This window comes from Mus musculus, chromosome 11 (genome assembly GCF_000001635.26).
Source record: "Mus musculus strain C57BL/6J chromosome 11, GRCm38.p6 C57BL/6J".
In the NCBI taxonomy this organism is placed as follows: Eukaryota; Metazoa; Chordata; class Mammalia; order Rodentia; family Muridae; genus Mus; species Mus musculus.
Window position 1 is genome coordinate 93,089,649 of NC_000077.6, and position 20,217 is coordinate 93,109,865.

The 20,217-nt window shown below is 41.6% G+C and overlaps 1 protein-coding gene across 5 annotated transcripts in view; it reads left to right on the forward strand.

Annotated features, from left to right (window-relative positions):
• Positions 1-7,156: 7,156 nt before the first annotated feature.
• Positions 7,157-20,217, forward strand: part of Car10 (carbonic anhydrase 10) — a 504,947-nt gene continuing 491,886 nt past the window's right edge. The window contains exons 1-2 of one of the 5 annotated variants that reach the window (XM_030246368.1): positions 7,157-8,461; positions 9,995-10,638. In XM_030246368.1, the coding sequence (XP_030102228.1) occupies positions 10,578-10,638 (61 nt within the window). In that variant the 5' untranslated portion in view covers positions 7,157-8,461; positions 9,995-10,577. Of the gene's footprint in view, positions 8,462-8,717; positions 9,075-9,641; positions 10,639-20,217 lie in introns of those variants that run through there. The other 4 variants (XM_030246367.1, NM_001361707.1, NM_001361708.1 and 1 more) reach the window with 4 other exon arrangements.

The following is a 20,217-nucleotide window of genomic DNA, read 5'->3' on the forward strand; positions in this document are numbered from 1 at the left end:
AAGGGATTTGTGACCCTGCCCAAGCATGAATTCTTAAACAAGCAAGAAAGATATCAAGTAAAGACCTCAGATGAAGCACTTGGTGGTGGGGAACAGAGGTCAACAGTTAGAAAGAGAAGGTGAATATGGCAAAGTGCTCCATAGTCTATAGGATAAAACATAGGGCTTTAGAGTCTAGCATGAAGAAATTTCTGAGTAGAGAGCAGGAAGTTGCTTTTAATCTATAAAATAAAATGTGAAATGTTTGTCATTGGGGGCTAATCATTAAATGGCAATATAACAAAAAAATTAGCAAATAATTTAAAAGCTTAATGCAGTAATTGTTAACTTCAAAATTATACAAGCTGAGATGGGAGCAGACAGTTGTCCTAATTAAAGCCTTTCTTTAAACCCTAGAACCATTATTAGACTAAAATCCTCTATATTGACAATATATGCAACCTGATGATTGTTGCATCTAGTTCATGAAGACAGAAAGGCTCTGTTAGGATACAATTCCACAGGAAAGGTGTTTATAAAAGAAATGTACACCTGTGCACATACATGTACACACATGAACTCACATAAACACACACAAGGACACATACACATGGAGATACACAGATGTAGAAACACCTATGAATCATACACACACACACACACACACACACACACACACACACACACACCAATGATAGCAAAGAATTGAAACCCTGTTGGACAAAGAGCAGAAAGATTTTATTGTTGTTGTTGTTATTATTATTATTATTATTATTATTAATCATTTCATTCGTTTACACCTCAAATAATATCCCACTTCCTGATTACCCCCTCCACCAGCCCCCCCCCCATCTCATGATATCCCACTTTCGGGTTACCACTCTGCCAACCCCCATCCCACATTTTCCCTCCCCCTCCCTTTTGCCTTTATGAGGGTGCTCCCCTCACACACATACATTCTCCTGCTCCACTGCTCCAGCATCCCCCTACTCTGGGACATCAAACCTCCCCAGGACCAAGGGCCACCCCCTCCCATTGTTGTCATGCAAGGCCATCCTCAAAGCAGAGAGATTTAAGAAAAGACTTTTCTACTAAGATGTGTGGCTTTGGTAATGCATTTCCCTTCTGATTCAGCACCATGCTGTACTGTGTAATAATAAAAAGAAGGTGATTTTATTAAAAGGTGTTTACAAAGGAGGCGTCATTAGAGAGACTGGATTCATGTTCCAATCTGCATCTGTTTATACTTTACATACTACTTGACTCCACGTGCATCTCTTAATTCTCAACATTAGAAATTGGGGAATTGAGTTAGGTCAGGGATGGTTGCATATGATTTAAAATGTATTTATGTTTTAAAACTTCTACACATGTTTAGAGGATGTTCTTCATACTCCTTAATCTGAACCCTTTACATCTTCCTCTTTTACTTCTAGCTTCATGACATACATACATACATACATACATACATACATACATACATACATGATTTTATGCAACAATACAAAATCAAGCAGCCACAAATGAGAGAACAGATAGAATACCTGAGACTAGGTCAGTGTATATGTTAATTTTTTCCCAATGTTCTATAAAAATTAGTCATCAAAACTATGACTCAAATGCAAGAGATTTGAATTCATTAATATAAGAAACCATGTCTTTCCTTATTTTTAAAGCATCATTTGCAGAGTGGGTGCTATTTACTTATGTCAAATAAAATTTTATTTTGTAAGAATTTCAATTTTATTCCAGATAAACAATGGAAAGATATTGATAGTAATGAAAGAAAGAAAAATATAGAAAATGAAATTTAATACTTCCAAAATGCCACCCTAAAAGAAGGCCCAAATTATTATAGTCTTGGTGTATATTATGTTGTGGTCATTACCCAAATTTAAATAAAAAATGAATCACAGTATTTCACATGGCTGAAAGCCCTACTATTTTATTTTAAGGAAAAAATGCCCTAGATTAATGACAAATTTAATTATGGACAAGAAGAAAGTTTCCTTTAGAAATGTAATGAATTTTGGAGGTCACTAATCCTCTAATCAAAGAGAGGATAATAATGCATTCTGGTGGCATATGTCTGTTTCAACATCTAGCATTTTTCTGGATAAGAAAGCTACATCCTCTTCAGAAACTTCCTGTCCCTCTTGATGGACTGACTCAACCAAAGCTTCCAGAACCCACATGAACTCACTATTAAAAAAAGATATAAAGGATAGTATTATATAAATTGAAAACCAGCAAGCTTTCCAGTTCCTATTATTTCACAAACAACTTCATGTTTATTTTCCATTCTTTGTGAGACCTGTATCTACCTGCCTATGACAAGCAAAATAATATCCATTTAAGGATGTTTACTTCAAATCCCCAGAAGGTGGGCCATGCTGCCTTACATGGCAAAACAGATTTGACAAATGTGAAAACTGAGAATTTTATTTATTTATACTGGAGAAGGAACCCAGTACAAATAGTAGAGTAGAATATCTACTGTACTCTTGATCTGTATCCTAAATTCCCCTCCTCAGAGGATGAAAAGACACGAGGATGGAGGAGCAGAGGTTGAAGTGAACACATTTCTGAAAGAGATCCCTGAGCCAAGGAACATAGATAGCCCTAGAAATTGGAAAAGTTATGGATATAGTGAAAGGAAATCTCCCTGCTCAATTTTAGATTTATGATTTAGAAAACTCCCAAATAATACATCTCTTTTTAAGTCACTAAATCTATAACAATTTGTCACAGCAGAAGCAGGAGTCTAATTCAAAGCTTGATGTCCACAGACTGCATGCAGAACACAGACCTCTAGCCTTGCCTTTTGGGTTCTTTGCTTCCTGTGAACTCTTGGAGAGTCCCTGCAGGAGGGACTTATCTGTTCATACTTGTGTTCTTACCAGGATCTTCATTACTACCCACCGTGCATTATGTTCTGATATGGGTCTGCCCTTTGTCACTGTGTATGTTTGAGCAAGCATTGGAAGTTGCCTCTGCTTCTGATATCACATATGCACACATTTGGGATCGTCTCAAGCATCCCTTATCATTGCAGCCCAAGCGCTGTCATGGGCATTTTCACAGAGTATATGGCAGCAAATATCATTCAGAGATTAACATTTAACTGGTTCTTCAATGGGATTCTTCTTAGATCATAGGATTTCATGCCAATTTTATGGGGCCCTTTCCCTGTTCCTTCTGGCCTAACACACGGTTAATACCTTGCTTGCTTCACCACAGAGCTCGGCAACAGAATCCAGGTTTCTCAGCACCCTCAAGCATAGCCTCCACGTGAAGATTTCTTAACCCCACATTCTTAGTCATGCAGAAAAATCTTTGCCTAACCTACTCCAAGGCTCATCTTTCGAGACTTCATTTCTTTCCCCAAACTGAATTCTTCCCAAATCTGACTGGCATTGTAGTTTTTAGTATCTTCAAAACAAAAAAAAAAAAAAAAAATCACCCTAACCAATGGTAGGAGATTGTATGGAACTCAAAGGATAATTATAATGTTGCAATTCAACGCAAGTAAGAGACATTGAGGCACAGTATCAGATTCAGTTCTTTACAGAAAACTTTAACACTTATAGCCACTCTTCAAATTGTCAATACTTGTCTGGGTAAGATAATGTTAACTGATAGTTCATAAAGAACAACAGTTTAATCAATTAATCTAAGCTCAGTCCACCAACAATTTGTTAATATGTTTATTGTTGTTGTTATTATTATTATTACATTTATTTACTTTTCCAAAGCTTTGAATCATTTGGGTAGATAATGTTAACATATAAAGGACATACAGCAAATTAAACATGCTTCAAGTACATAATCAGAAAAGTTGTCATATATGTTATATATCCATAATCTATTAATAAAATCTAAATAAAAAATGTATTTTATTTTTTAAAACATTTTTCTTTTGCAACCTATCCATCCCTCCAGTTTCTCCCTTGTTTCCTATGCCCAATTTCATTTGGTGTATATTTTTATGGAGTAACATATATTTTTGGATAATCTCATATAAACGAAATCATACAACACACACTTTTTTGTCCTACTCTATATGTCCCATTTAAAAGTTATTTTGACATGTGTCACTTTCTATGGTGCAAATTATACACTATAGATATATAGCTTTGACAAAGACATCATCCCTAAGTGCTCCATCCTCATAGCTGAGACATTAAAGGGCACTGAGGGAATGAGAAAAGGACAGACATACAGACACATGTGCAGAAGATCTGGAGCCAGGTGTTGCATGTGCACTCTGGTTGAGTGGCACAGACTTTACAGGGACCCAGATCCTCAGAGCGTTTATTACGTATAGCACAGGGGAGAGGTGAGTTTTAGTAGGCGGTCTCTGTAGGAGCAACTGTCAGGCTGTAAACATCTAAGGAGCTGCATTTCCTGCACACAGTGATCAATCATTTGTCAACACTCATTCTTGCACATGCTGTTAACATTTGAACTCAGACCAGAAGGAGTCTTTGCTGTCCCTCTGAGCCTTACCCCCAGGGACAGTGACCAAGTGTTATCAAATCCTATGGACTTGAGATATTGATCCTTGACATGGCCAAATCCGTATCAACAGTGCACATTCACTTCACCCACACCATACCCATCCACTCAGAGCTTCCTTGGCTCACCACACCTAAATGATCATTCTTTCTCTAAGGAAATGACTTTGCACTCAGTGAAAATCAGCTGAATGAATGTGTGACATTCTATTCCTGGACTCTCTGCTCTTCTGTTTCATTGATTTATTTCTCTGTCTTGATACAACTGCCTCGCTGTTTTGATTATTGAAGTTTTATAAGTCCTGAAGTCAGATAGTTTGAATCTTGTAGTTTTTTCTTTTCAAATGTGCGTTGTATGTTTTAGGTCCTTTGCAAATTCATATAGATTTTAGAGACAGTTTATTTATTTTCTGTACATTTTGCTGCAGTCTGGTTTTGTTTGCTGAGATAGCCCAAGTTGCCATTAGACTCAAAATACCCCCGTCTCACCCTCTGAGATGCTGGGATTATAAGTATGTACCGTCATGCCTGAATTTTTTGAGATTGTAGTTGGGACCATATTAACTCATAATATACCTGGATGAAACTATTATTTTAATATTATTGAGTTCTTTTTAATCCATGAACATGACATATATTTTGTCTTTAAGTAATTTCAACTTTTGATAGGGATTCTATGTGTATATGCACCTTAGATAAAAACATTTAAATAAAAATTAAAATGATGTTTTTCCAACTGTTTCTCTCAAATTCAGAACTAGTGAAATCACCTGTATAGGTGGTTAGTTATATAAAGTAGGCTCTAAATATTCTTTTCCACACACATGGTTGATTGTGGCTGACCTCAGAGATGTAGTCACTGCAACAGAACAAAGGTCTTTCTGACTCCACTCTTCTCAAGGTAGTAGATAGGACATGGGGGAATGAAACATACATACAAAGTAAGGCTCAGGCCAAAGTTAGCAAATAGCATGACATTGTCTCAAAGAGTGTGAGAGAGATGAGGGTGAAGCCTAAAGGACACAGTGAGCCCTTTGTACTTGAACGCAGGCTAGTAGGAGAGCAAAAAAAAAAAAAAAAAGACAAAAAAACAAAAAACAAAAACAAAATCAAAAACAAAACAAAACAAAACAAAACAAAAAAAAACCCCCATGATTGTCTTCACCTTCTAGTTCCATATGAACTACTTTTAAGAAACATATCCAAACAAGTATGCTATGTTTTTACAAGTTTGACCAATCAGGTGAGTCACTTGCTTTAGAGAAGTGAATATAAAAGAAGATAACACACCACCACCACCATCACCACCAAATTCAGTGTCATCCTCCTGGGAAATGGAACTGTATTTCTTCGAAAGTCTAAAGGCAACTGATACTGTATCTCACGGTTGAGCTTCACCAAAACTCTACTCAATTTTGTAAAACACTTACACTGAATTTGTAATGGAGAAATTAAAGGACTAGAAATGAGATAAGATGAAAGCAGGTTTGGAAGAGGATTTCAAAAGACATAAAGATTTGGATATAAGGGTCTGGAAAGATGTCTCAGTGTCATACTACTCTTTCAGAAGATCTGAATTCAGTGTCCAGCACCCACATCCAATGGCTCACAATCACCCATTACTCCCGCTCAAGGGAATCTGATGCCCTCTTCTGGCTGTCAAGAGCACTGCACTCACTTAGGAATAAAAAGTACTGTATTTAAAGATTCCTACTTAATATTTTCTCACTGAGTTTTTATTTGGATTTAACGAGAGGGTTTCACTGTTTAAAATGAAACATACAGATCAATCCTAGAAAACACTTAAGAAAATATTGTTATTTCTTTAGGAGACTCTAGTAAGAAACCTAAACACTGGGGGCATGTTGTGTTTATTGCCAGATTGCAAGTGTAAGAGAATTGGCCTTTAGACTCCTAGTTAGAAATGCTCTGGTCTGTTCCCAATTGCCAGTAATCTTTTCTCTCTCTCTTGATTTTAATTTAAGTAACTTTGAAGTTACATAACCTGCCAGTATGTTTTCAGCCCGACTTTGATTGTCTCTATGTGTGTGGTGTGAACACTTAGACTTTCCCTAAGCTCCCAACACTTCCTTCACGGTGATGCATTTCGTTTTCTCAAGCATGAAATGAATTTGCATAGTCTGGACTTCCCAGACGTAATCTCTGTACTACCTGTTAGTAGTTGTGAGGTAAATAGAGACTCTGAGATTGTTTTATAAGATATGTATTGTACAGGGATCTGCTATGGTGGCTCAAATGTGTGCCTTCCAAAATTCATGTTGGAATCGAATCTCCAATGTGCTTATATGAGAGGTAGACCTGTAGAAAAATGATTAGGTCATAAGGATTCTACATTCACGAATGGAAGGATTTACCCTTATAAAACTATCATGGGAAGTGCTTTAAAATATTTTGTCTTTCTGTCTCCTGTTGTATAAGGACATAGAAAGAACCCTTTCTCTCAGTGTGGAATGTCCCAACCTCAGCCCTCTCCCAGCCTCCAGGAGTGTAAAAAATTATTTATAAATTTTGTGGGCTGTGCTATTTTGTGAAAGCATCACAAATGGACCAAGACGGGATGTTAATGATGACTAAGTGAGATAATTCATGCTAGAGACTCATCAATGCCTGGTCTATGGAAATCAATCAATACATTTTTTTAACTAACAAATAATCTCATGAGTTTATTTTTTAAATACATTATAAACAATGATAAATTAAACGTTTACAGTGACAGTGGCAGGTCTAGGCAGGAAAGAAAGGGATGAACTATTATTTACTAGCATTGGTCTTAAGGCAAAATGTACAGGAAGGCACAATCTCTGAGCTCTGTGATAAACACCCATCGTGCTTTTCAGTTTTAAAACCACAACACTGTACTACAATGCTTGATGTATATAAGTCAGTCACTTGATATTTGCATAATCCGTTAATAAATGAATGGTTATGTGGTATAAAACCCAGTCACTTTGCTTGCACATCCAGAGAGAAAGCTCTCCTGCTGTCAGTAAACCAGCTTGGAATCACAGAAGGTAGGTCGCTATCCGTGGTGCTGACCTACGATGGCTCTGTTCACATTTGGCAAACTGCTTTCTTCTCTCTCTGCTCAAAAAAATCCCTTTCATGCAGTCTACTTTCAAGACACGGAGACAAACACTCCCCTCTATGTTTCCCAAATGGGCTAATTCTCACCGTCTCTGATTCTATTAATGTTCTCAAGTCTCAATGTCTTTCCTGCTGAGTCTCAAAGTTCTCTACCTAAAAAGCATGGATTTATTTCATCCGAGCCTCGATTTTTAATGCGTTGGCCACCTGGAGTCCTTGGCTGTCGTCTCAGAGGGGGGAAAAAATTCCCTCGGCCACACCTCCTTCTTAAAGAGTAGGCAAGACTGCCAGCGGTTCTTTTTTAGGATCCCCGGAGGCTGCAGAACCGCACACTCTGGTTTCTGCAGTCAGCTAGCTGCTTTCCTTCCTCTCTCAGCGCCAGCCCCCACACCCCCACTGCTCCCCTCCGGGTCTCATGACGCCCGACTTCCCAGTACAGAGAATCTCTAGACTTCCTAGACTCCATTCAAGAATCCGGGGAGCCCTCTGGTGTAACTACTTTGGCTCTTATGCCGCACCCTTAGATGCCACACAGTCTGGATGTTCGCTGTGTTTGCTGCATCTACTGTGCAGATCAAAAAACATGGTTCTTTCCCACCTTCTTCCTTTCCACTTCTCCACTCTTTCTATGCTTATTAGATCGAGGCTCACAGTGAAACAGCTTCTAAGCATCAGCAATTTAAAAGTACAAAAATATTCCCTGTGGGTTGTGCGTGTGTTTGTTGTGTGTGTCCATCCGCGCTTATGCAAAGCCTCCCAACGTCACACTTGGGTATCCGGACAAGCTTCTCCACAAACCCCAGATCTTTCCAGGGATTCCCTCTGCCCTGCCCTCTTCTTCTTCAGCACCCTTAAAAGAGGTAGGTCTGGGGCTTTCCGCCAGCCACTCCTGCCTTGATAGACGCACACAAATCTGCTGCAGTTTTTCCTTCCCTGTTCACCCCTAGCCCTTTTAGGCGAGCAGTCCGGAGCGCAGGATTTCCTAGCATTTACCCTGCATCCGCACTGCATTCCCAGGCCGCCCTTCCAGGGCTAGACCTTCTGCAGACCCGGCGGCTCCGGCTCCGCCTGGGTGGTGGGTGGTGCTCTCGCCGCCCCCTCCTTCCCCTGGGGCCCGAGAGAGCCGCGCGCTGGGCAAGAGTGCGCGCGCGCCGGCTTGCTGGGGGAAAATCTCCTTCCCTGGAAGCTGCTGAGTGTCGCTGACCGAGAGTATCCCGGGGTCCATCAAAAGCCACCAAAGCGTTTGAGAGCTTTTCTAAAGAAAAACGGTGAAAGAAAAACAAGAAGGGAAACCCGTTTCCCGGGAGGCCTGGGTTTCCGATGGTATCGGATTCTCCCGTAGCTGCTCTGATAGGGATGCGGTTGGCGGCCGCTGGTACCCGGACTTAGAGTGTCCGTTGCGAGAGGAGGGAGGTGAGGGACTTGCGGGCAAGAGTTGCACCTGATCAGGGAATCTGCGAAGAGAACTGTGGGGTAAGTAGCTTTCTTCTGGCATCCGAGCAGGATGGGGGCGGGGGGGGGGGGAAGGAGGGAGCAGGAGAGGGACGAAAAGGAGAGGGCAGGGAATGGATTATGAAAGAAAGAAAGAAAAAAAATCCTTCAAATTCCGCTGCAGAGGGAATGAGCACAGCGCAGTCCTTCCAAGATGAGTCCCGCACGGCTTTTCTGTAGTGAGCGAACAGCCGAGAAGTTCTTTTTAAAGAAAAAAGAAACTCCAAGCTCCTGGAGGGGAAGCGGGGCAGCCGGGCGGGGCGGAGTTCCAAGGCTGGCGCCTAGGGTCCCGGCCGAGGCAGTGGCCTGAAGTGCTGACTCCCAGCTACTGCTCCTTATGTCCTCGCCGCCCTCCCCGGGACGGACTTTTTGCCTCCGCCCCCGGGTGCCTGGCCGCCCCGCTGACGTGGGGACTCCGGGCGGCCGCACGGAAGCTCACCTGGCCGAGCCTTCTCCTTCCCCTCCTCCTCGTGCTCCCGCCCCCACCTGCCCTCCTCCTCTCCAAGTGGGAAGGCGTCGGGATCCGTAGGCGAGGAAATAACGACCCCTGCAGTTGCATTGCGGAAAATCTCGGCGGCGGTGCTAGTTGCGGGCGATGGAAGCGAGGCAATTGCGGGGTCTGGGGAGCCCTGGAAAATAGCAGAAAAGCGGAAAGCGCGCGTGCAACGAGGGGGAGTCAGTGAGACTCCCGACGCACCCCAGTCCTGGGAGCCTAGCCTTGGGCTCGGCGTCCTGGAAGCATCGCCTGAAGCCAGCTTGGAGGCGGCAGGCGGCTCGAGGACTTGGGGAGCAGGGAGGGTCAACGGAGGCAGCTGGTGACCTGTGTTTGCGGGCAATAATCCCCGCTTCTCTTTCTTTCTCTGTGTGCGGTGTCTGCTCCTCTCTCCCCACCCCTCCGGAAGCAGGAGAACTGGCCTGATCAGAGACAGCAGTCACCCTTTGACCATGCCCCGGTGAAGGGGGGCGGACTTCGAGGGCAACTTGTCGCGGACTACCTGGGCTCAGCTAGCCTACGGAAAGAGAGCAAGAGCCCAGAACTCTACAGCTCGGCCCAGCGGGGGGCTGTTGTCTATGTCTTCTTGGGGCGCCCGGCGGATCGGGGTCTCGGTTTTGCAGGAAAAGCCCAGTGCTGTTGGCTTCAGGTGGCTGCCGCCGCCGCCACCGCGGTCGCCGCAAGTGCCATTTCTGCCACTGGTGAGAGGAGCAGAGATACAAGAGAGGGGAGACCTCCGAGGCAACGAGGCATCGGACATGTGTCAGCACATCTGGGGAGTACATCCGAAGAGCCCGAGGGGAGATTTGCCGAAACAATTCAAACTGCGTTATTGATCTTGGGGGTGCCTGTCCCTGGCCGGCTGTCGGGTGGGAGCGCGAGTGTGCGCTCTCTGGAGAGAGTGTGCGTGTGTGTATGTGTGTACCGTGTCGGGCTCCCCCCTTCCCCCCTGTTTTCCCGTCGAGTGATGCACCTGGAATGAGAATCAGAGGATGGAAATAGTCTGGGAGGTGCTTTTTCTTCTTCAAGCCAATTTCATCGTCTGCATATCAGGTACGGGACGTGCTGGGGTTGCTGGCGGGGTGGTGTGTTCTGTGGTGGTGTTTAGAATGTGTGGTTATTATTATTATTATTTTTATTTTTATCGTGTGCAGACTTAGGGCGGGAAGCAAAGAGGTGGCACGGGCCTTTTTCGTTCTGTGGCTTTGCTATCTTATGAATCAAAGACCTTCTAAGCCCAAGGGTGTGTGCACGGGCTTGTGTGTCCATATATGTGTGACTCTGTGTGTGTGTGTGTGTGTGTGTGTGTGTGTGTGTGTGTGTGTGTGTGTGTAGGTGTGTGTAGGTGTGCCGCTATGGGTAGGATCTTTGTAGCGTCCTGGAAGGGAGAAGGGATGGAGACTGAAAATGAGGAGGCAAATGGGTGTTGATTTTCAACTGCTTTCCTGGCTGAGAACTCTGGCGCCGAAATCTGAGCCTTGGTATCCCCCACCCCCAACCCCTGGCTTCCAAAGTTCCCAAACTCAGTGGTTCCTGCTGGCAAAATAGATGCAGAGCCTTGGTTTGGTATCTAGGCGCTTTAAAGTGACTGCAGGAAGATGCGAGACTGGGGAATACCCCCTACCCCTCCATCTACCTTCTCCAGGTGCTGAAGACTGTATCCTGGTGTCTGAAACCCAGTGGCATAGCCCTCCCACCGCAAACACACCTGAAACAATACAGTATTAGAAATGCTGCTTTAGATTAAGGTCTTAATTCCCAGTAGCAAGAATGTGCTGGCTCAGTTGCTGATCACAGGCTACTTGTGCCAGCTTGTGGCTCCCCCCCCCCCCCCCAGGGTGGGTGTTGAGGTGACTAAGGCAGGGTTTGTGCTTGCCTGTATCTTAGTATCCTGTGTTGGGAGGAACTGTCATTTCCAAGATGTATCTTTCTTGGTGCAGGAATATAGGCTTGGAGGGAACTATGTAGACATTTCCCAGTCCTTTGGCTCCTCCCATCGACCAGCACCCACTCCCTTGCACCTGCCATTTAAGCGCTCAGGGTGTAGCCCATTTGCAGTTCTCTCTTCTGCCTGCATTCCCTCTGCAGAATTAGGGACTGAGCCAACTTCCCATGAAGTCTCCATAGGTAGATGAGCAGGAGCCCTGCCTTTTTGAGCAGATATGCTTGGGCAGCTTTGGAGTAGGACAGGTTTCATGCCTCCTCCTTTAGTTTTGCCAGTCCCCACCTCCTAAATCAGATCTGAGTCTGGCTATTAAGACCCCCTTCTGTCTTTTCTTTACTTTGGACCCAGTTCTAGATACTGCTGTTTAATTTCAATCTCCTCCAAAGACAGAATGGGACTCTGTTTATGTGAAATCATGTTTGGAGCTTGGCCACCCTACTAAAACACATGCCATTGTAATACTTTAGAGAGTTATGTCCATATAGTAGACAAGAGAAGTCTGAGGTCATTCCCTTTTACACACAGTGAGAATTCTTACTTTACTGCACACAGTAGGAATTCTTACTCTATTGTACTCTGTCTTCCAGTATATTGAGGTGACTTCTGAGGATTTGTGAGCCCTATGACCAGGGATAGACTGGGTGGCATCTCACAAAACCATATTACACATCTTCTACTGTGTTGCCTCCTTTCTCTTGTTCCATATCATTCCACTCCCTAGAAAATATACTTTTACTGCCTCTCTCTGGTGTCATAATCATTTTCAGAAGAGCTACTTGAGTTCCTGTAAGACTGAATAAAGCATAACATTGGGCGAGGGGCTGGACTTCCTTAAGAATCCTATTAGACCCCAACCTCAACCCTTAATCAGGTCAGGCAATGAGATGGGGGGGGGGGGACACACATGCTGAGCAATAGTCTGTTTTTAGCCTCAGAGTTATTAGTGGGATACCTGTCATGGCTGCATTTGATTTGGTGTGTCAGCAGCTAAATTATTCAGCCAGAAACATGAGGAGGAGGTTATTTCCACCCCAGAAGAAGTGTGTATGGAGCGTGTGGCCTCTCACATGTATTTACCAAATAATCATCATTGCGATGTAACAAGGAGGATAAAAGTGTAAGCAAAACCAGCAGCTATTAACCAGACAGAAAACTAGGCTTCCACTCAGAGTGCTCAGCTAGGATCTGCATGGATGTGCACTTCGTGTGTAGGCAAAGAGGCAGCAGCGCGTGTTTATACTTCGCACAGTCGACTTCAGAAGCCCCCTTGGCCCCTGCAGCCAAGGGGTTTTCTTCCTAGCAGCACAGCTCCTTCTTTGGTGAAGTTCATGTATGTCTGAATTATGATTAGTGAGACAATCATGACTCACAATTGCCACAGTTTGGGGACTTCAGCTCTTCTCTTGCCATCTGACAGCCCGAGGATGCGCAGGAATGGGAGGTGCTGAGGTTGAGTAACGATGCCTCAGAGAGGCCTTCCTGGGTCTTTCGTTTCTGTTTCTATGATTTGCAGTTTTAATTTACTCATGAATGAGTTTTACCAAAAGGAACAAAATCCTCTGATCACAGAATCCACTATCATACGTTTTGAAATATAAATGGGGTGGGGGCGCTTTTTCACCATCTGAGGGTCAGTCTCCCTGGCCAGTAAAGGGGTGCTAATTCATATTACATTACCAGACAGTGAAGGATGAGGCATGGTTAGGTTCGACTTCATTATTGAGGAACATAGGCTGGAAAAGGCCAGTATAAACCTGCAGCAAAAACATTTTGCAGGAAGAAAATACTGGTGGTAACTTTGCCTATGGAAGATCTGTGGAATGGATTACATTTGGTAGCCTTTGCTTTCAGGAACACTATGGACCTTATAACTCAGTATTTTATTAACCCAAGGTCTCAACCCTCATACACACAGACACATAGACACACACACACACACACACACACACACACACACACACACTCAAACACACAGAGGAGGGGGGAGTTTGCTCTTTCTATCCTTTATTTGGCTATGTCATATAAAATATAGATGCTCAGGCTTGGTCTGTTTTGTTGCTCTGCTGAAATAATCTGGTTGGCATAAGGACTAAGCCCATTTGGCCAGGGTTACCTTGCTGCTGAGGAAGGAGCATGCATATCGTCCACTGGAGGGATCCTACCAATTTTGGCAAGTTAGCGACAGCACAACAGGGCTTAGAGAGGAATGCCATGGTCTGGAAACATAATGGAAATGTCATTTGGCTAAAGATGTAAGGTAGCAGGGATTTGTAAAGAGACCAGGAAGGGAAGAAAGAGGAAAGAAGGGTGAGAGGAAGAGAAGAAAGGAAGGGAAGAGAGAAATGAGAATGAATGTGGTTTTCCTCTGTGCTAGCTAGAGGACCATTCCCTTTCTCACTGCTCAGCTCAGTGAGAATGGATGCTGAGCTGAACAAGAGGGAATTTCCTGGTCCAAAGACAGCTGCCTGATTGAATTCCTACATTGTACTCCGCTTCCCCCACTTATGTAACTTCACCCTGTGCCAGTTTGTTCATGAAAACAGCAGTAGCCATTTAATTAGGGGACAGCACCACACATTTTAGATTTAATGTAGATACTTTGATTTGATCCTTCTTAGATTGTGTGAAGGGTGATTCTATAGGTGGGGCAACCAAAATCCACAGAGGTTTTGGAGAATTCACATCCAGATTTGAGTAAAAATATCCATATATCCATTTAAGTTTTGGTTCAATACTTTTCAAGTTTGATTTTTTTTTTTACTATTTATTTAATTTTTAGAAGTTTGCTATGTCTAATTGAAAGAATAATTCACACTAAATTAATATTATGCTTCAAGGTCTTGGAAGTAAAAGTTTATACTGGAAAGCTAAAAGTGCAGTAACATAACACTTGAATTGGATTTAAATCTATCCATCAGATGAAACTACTACCCGAGTAGATCTGGAATCTTAATCATCATGCACTGTAAGGAAAGGATACTTCTTACTTCATATACTCCTTTTCTAACCTAAAAGCTACAATTGTTTTGTGTACAGAAAAGAAGTAATAGCATGGTACCACCTTATTATATATGCTTAGATGAGATGATAAATGATGTTTAATCACTTTTCACTTAGCATAGTGTCTGGTACCTAGCAAGCAGTCACTAATATCAACTATTATTTATTTTCTACAAATGTTACTGGATGTAGAATTGATTCACATAGAGGAGAACTTTTCTTTTTTCACTGTTGGCTTCAATAAAAGCAATAAGAATTATTTGTCAAGGGACTATGGGGATGACTCATAAAGTCCTTACTGCACAAACGTGAACAGCTGAGTTCAGGTCTCCCGCAATCCTGTAAAAAGCCAGGCACAGTAATGCCCATGTGAGAAAGAGAGTCAAGCAGATACCCTGAGCTCACAGGCAGCTTAGCTGTATTGGAGAGCTCCAGGTTCAGTGGCAGGCCAGGTCTCAAAAACTAAGATGGAAAGTCATTGAGGAAGGCACCCAAAGCTGACCTCTGATAATCCACATACATGCACATAAACATTCATGCGCATATGAATTCATACCTACACACACACACACACACACACACACACACACACACATATATATATACACATATACATATATATATATATATACAAATATATGTATTACACACAGACACGCACATACATATAACACCTATACACACACACACACACACACACACACACACACACAGTAGCTAGCATATTTTGTAACATAGAACACAGATCCCACATTCAAGAAACTCTTGAGAAAACCAGAAGTGTATCTTGATTGAACTTCTCATACAAACAAGACTAAGTAGCATTAGATTTTAGTGCATCATTAGGAATGTTCTATACTTGCTCATTTTTTACTCAATATTGAGTGAGACAAGGCTTGGGGAGTCTTATATATCACCCAGTCTCCTGAAGTCCTTCTTATCAAGATCAACAGGCTTCTTCCACATCCTTCTTATATATTATATATTATAAATCAGTATAAACTCCTCTTTAATGTTCTTCCTAATTAGAAATCTGTGTATACATGACCTGAAATATAATATTCTATTAACTAAAATTAAGCTCCACTCCAACAGGATAATTGTGTCATTAGCAGTATGATTTCCTTAAACCAGTGGTTCTCAACCATCCTAATGCTTTGAACCTTTAAGACAGTTTTTCATGTTGAGCTGACCCCTACCACAAAGGTATTTTTGTTGCTACTTCGTAACTTTAATTTTTCTACTTTTGTCATATCTTATATGTGACCCCCCATTGAGTGTCATGACTCATAAGTTGAGAATTAGTGCTTTGAAATACTTTGCTGTGTGAGATGTCATAGGCAATGACAGACAACCATCATCCTAATGAAAGTCTCCAGGTAGTGAATGAAGAGAACCAAGTAATGGAGAATCCCAAGAGTGGAAGAGAAAAGTCCACGGGGAGAGATCTTCCCTTGGGTGTAGAGAGATTGATTAACTGACACCTGAAGACACCAGGACCAAACACCTGTCTCATAACCTGCATTAAGTATTTCATATTTGGATTTGAGGTTTGACTTTAGAGAAAATCCAAATGTCATGAGTCTGTAAGATAATAAGTCATTAAAGAAGGACTATGGATGCTAGAAGGCTCACCCCACAACCCAACTCTACTCTAGTCACATAAATGGTATAGGCAATTGCCTTAGCTTCTTAGTCTTGAGTTCCTCACTTGCAAAACACAGTATTTATTTGCCTTGTCTATTTCTAAAAGATTATTTGAACCAACATCAGAAATGATAAAGCATCCTTCAGGTTTTGCATATGTAAAGTGCTTACATTATTGGATGAGCCAAGATTAAAACACAGTTATAAAAGCAAAGTTGAGAGGCATGTGGAGAATATGGAGTGACATAAAACTATATGAAAATGCTTAATTGCTTAGGAGTAGTTTAGTATAATGCATTAGTATGTCTAATGTTAGAAAGCAGTAGGACTGATATCCAATTGTCTAATACTATAGTATAAATACAATAGATGGGGAAAACATGGCCATGAAAGAAAATGATGGTAGATTGATGTTTGACTGTGGAATCAATTAAATGGAGATCACATTAGCAAAGAAGCAGGTATGAGTGAATGCTCAGGAAAGAATACCACAGCAGAAATCCAAGGTTTGCTTTGAGAGACACTGGGGTGTCAGGAAGAGCCCTCTTAGGAAGCTAAAATACTAGGAAAAAAAAACAGTGTACAAACACCATTTGAGATTCTCTTAATAATATGTAGCTTTGCATTAATTCAGTGTGTTGAACTCATTTCCTACCAGTTCTCAATTCTAACTGCTTTGGGTCTCAAGTTACTGTTGACCACTTCATGTTTCTGTTATACTTGGCATGGCTTGTGCCTATTTGGGATCATAGACAATTCAGGAATTATGGTGTGGAGAGAGTTGAGCTTTCTCATCTACATGGAGAAATGCAGAGTTGACACTACCTGAAGCTGTAGTTACAACGAGGAAACTATGAGGATAGCAAAACAGGATTGGTTGAATGCTTAGCCTAATATCTGGACTACAACTACAATGGCTGATGGTGCATGTAGGAGAATCAGCATAGGCTGTGGAACAAGCAGAAACCCACACTTGAAGGACAAGTTTGTCAGTCATGCTCTAGAAGGTTATTATGTGGTAGTGTTGGAGAAATAAAGTAGGCTCGGTGGGACAACCCTTTTTCACCTATAAAGTGAAGATTGGAGACATGCACAAACAATCTGCCCTTGTGTCTGGCATGCAGTAGTTGCACAATGAATTGAAGTTATCCCCCACAAATAACTCTACTTCATTATGACTGATCTAAATTAAACATTGCTTCTTCTAATGCTTGAAAATGTTTTTTTTTTTTTTGTAAATGCCATGTAATCCTTCAGTCATTTTCTCTGTGTTCAATACTGTTCAAAACACACACACACACACACACACACACACACACACTGAACAATTGATTGTTCTAAGTGTTTTATATGATAATGAATACTGCATGATAGAGATTCATAGACTATACTAGGAGTGTGAAGGAAAAACAGTTCTTGGTGTATAAAAGTGAGGAAGGGTAAGATTTATAAAGATGAAAATATCTGAACTAGAAAAACACTTGAAATTTCAAAGTAAAGAGCAAGATAGAAGAGGAAAGCCATAAGGAAATAATAATATGTTCATAGCACGAAGTAAAAATGTCAAGAGTGAAGTAAACTGGGCATATGAACTCAAGGGTTTAAACAATTGACTGGAACTAGGGTTACAAACCAAGCTACAGTCGCAAGAAAGGTCTCCCAAGTCAAGATGAAATGTTGAGGCCTTAGTATTTTTTGTTACAAGGAGCACAGGAAAAAAATATGTAATCTATTTTGTGTGTGACTTACACAATACATTTGTACTTTGAATATTGGAAGCAATAGCCTAGAAACCAGACTCTCTCCATTCCTCACCACCTTTATTCTTGATGACAGAACACACAGAATTATCTTTTTAAAATTTCAGCCATTAGCAATATAGTGAGTTCCAGCCTCAAGCAAAACAAACACCACAAAACAACAACAACAACAACAACGCCCCAAATCCAGCAACAGCAAAACCCCCTAGCTTCCTAAATCAGTTATGTCAGTATGGAACATTCCAAGGGGCAGGCCAAACACAAAGAGTCATTTTCCTAACTCTTGGAGCCCAGCCTTACCTTGATGCTTTTAACCCTTGGTGTTTGCATATTAAACAAATGAAAATATCTTAACATTGTACTTGAATAAGAATGATTGCATTTGTTAATTAGATAAAGGCACAAAAGGAAATATCTACTGTACATTTGTGTAAGGGAACTTTAGGTTATACAACAGATGCCACCCTTGCATGAAACAGGTGGTCAAGCCACTACCCAATATTCTGTATCAGTTTTACCTAGCTATACACAACTCTCGTTTCCGGTATATTGCATGTTCACTTGGGAAAACATGTTTATGAGCTACCAAATTACAAACTCATTGTATCCTTTTAATAGTACAGTCACTATGAAGAGGATACCTGTCATCTCTCTATATATCTCTAACTACCTGTCTATCATCTATCTATATCTATCATCTATCAATCATCATTATCTATTTATCTAAAGATATATAAATACATACAGATATACAGACCTAAAATAAAATAGTTCTTTGCTCGCTTCATCATACAATGTCTATTGAGCCTGCTCTAATCTTTCCAGGCATTTGGAATCAATCAGAATGAGTCAAATACTGAAGTCTCCCTGCAAGAATTTACTATACACTAAGAGATGAATTTTCAAATTGTATGGTAAATATTTTAAGAAGGATAAAAATAGTGAGAACAGAGAAGGAATATCTGAATCATTTTGCAGGTGGGGCAGGTAGGGAGAAGACGGTCGGCACCATTAGGATGCTTGGGCTGAGTCTTGATGTTAATGGTTGGCTTGGAAGATGTGTGCTGATTAACTAGGAGGGGTGATATGGAGCAGCAGTACTGGAACCATATCTGCAAAAGCAGAATGATGAAAAAGGTCACTGTGAGTTCAGTGGGTGTCACAGAGGCAATATGATATCTAGAGAGTGGATGAGGGCAAGATGGACATGTGCTTAGAAAGTATGGCTTCAATAACAGTGGCCCGTGGTGAATAATGATGATGGAGAGAACTGCTCAGTGCCACTGTGTCAGAAAGGTCTCTGTTTGAGACTCAAGAGAGTTTGGTGCCTGATCACTCACTTCTTCGGGAAGAGACCAGGCAAGAAAAAATTTATGACAATGGGTTAGCCATGTCCCATTTGGCTGAGATCACTAAGCATTTTCCAATGTTGTTTCTGGTTCCAGATGGCTTTCCAGAGCCTTTTGAAGAAACTCAGGTATAGAGTACAGTATTCAATCTCCTTATGCAGTTTATTACTAAGCATCTATACTTAGGGGAAACAACCAGAAATCTATTCGTCTACCCATGTTTTGGAACATCTCAAGCAGCACCTAATTTAATTTATTATTGAACATTTCCTTCTTTTTTTCTCTTTGCGGTTTTCATTGCAAGTAATTTTAAATACAACCTTAAAGGATTTCCAGCATGTAAAGTTTGGGGGGAGGATCTTCCTGTAATGGCAAGGAGTCTAGAAATGCCTTTATTACAAAGCCATGATTGTTCTTTATTAGTGGGATTCCACTGTTAATAGGGTATCCAAGGCTTGGGGTTGATTACATTTGCATGAAAGAACCATCAGGAAGGCAGGGGAGAGATTATCCGTGGTTATGAAGGAGATAGCCTACAAATGTCTTTGCCTCCTGGTCTGGGAAAGGTGACAGTTTTGTCATAGCAGATGCAGAATTCATCCTTAACTCTGTCCAATACTTCATGCCCAGTGGCTTAAAGGGGATGGCAGTAGGAAATGAAGCCTGTGACTTTCAGTTCAGTTTTTCAGAGCCAAGTTTTGCTGGCTCTGCAGCACATTTGGCAGTGATGTCAGAGTTGGAATAAACACATTTACTGGAGGATATGAGTCAACATATTTCCATTCTGCTCCTCCCCTCTGTGTCCTCACTACACACACTGCTACCTTGTACCCTCAGTGAAAATAATACGGATGGCAGAATTTACTGAGTGACCACAGCCCCTTCCTCTGAAGTTGGGATTAGCAATGAATGACTCATGGGGCTCTAAAAA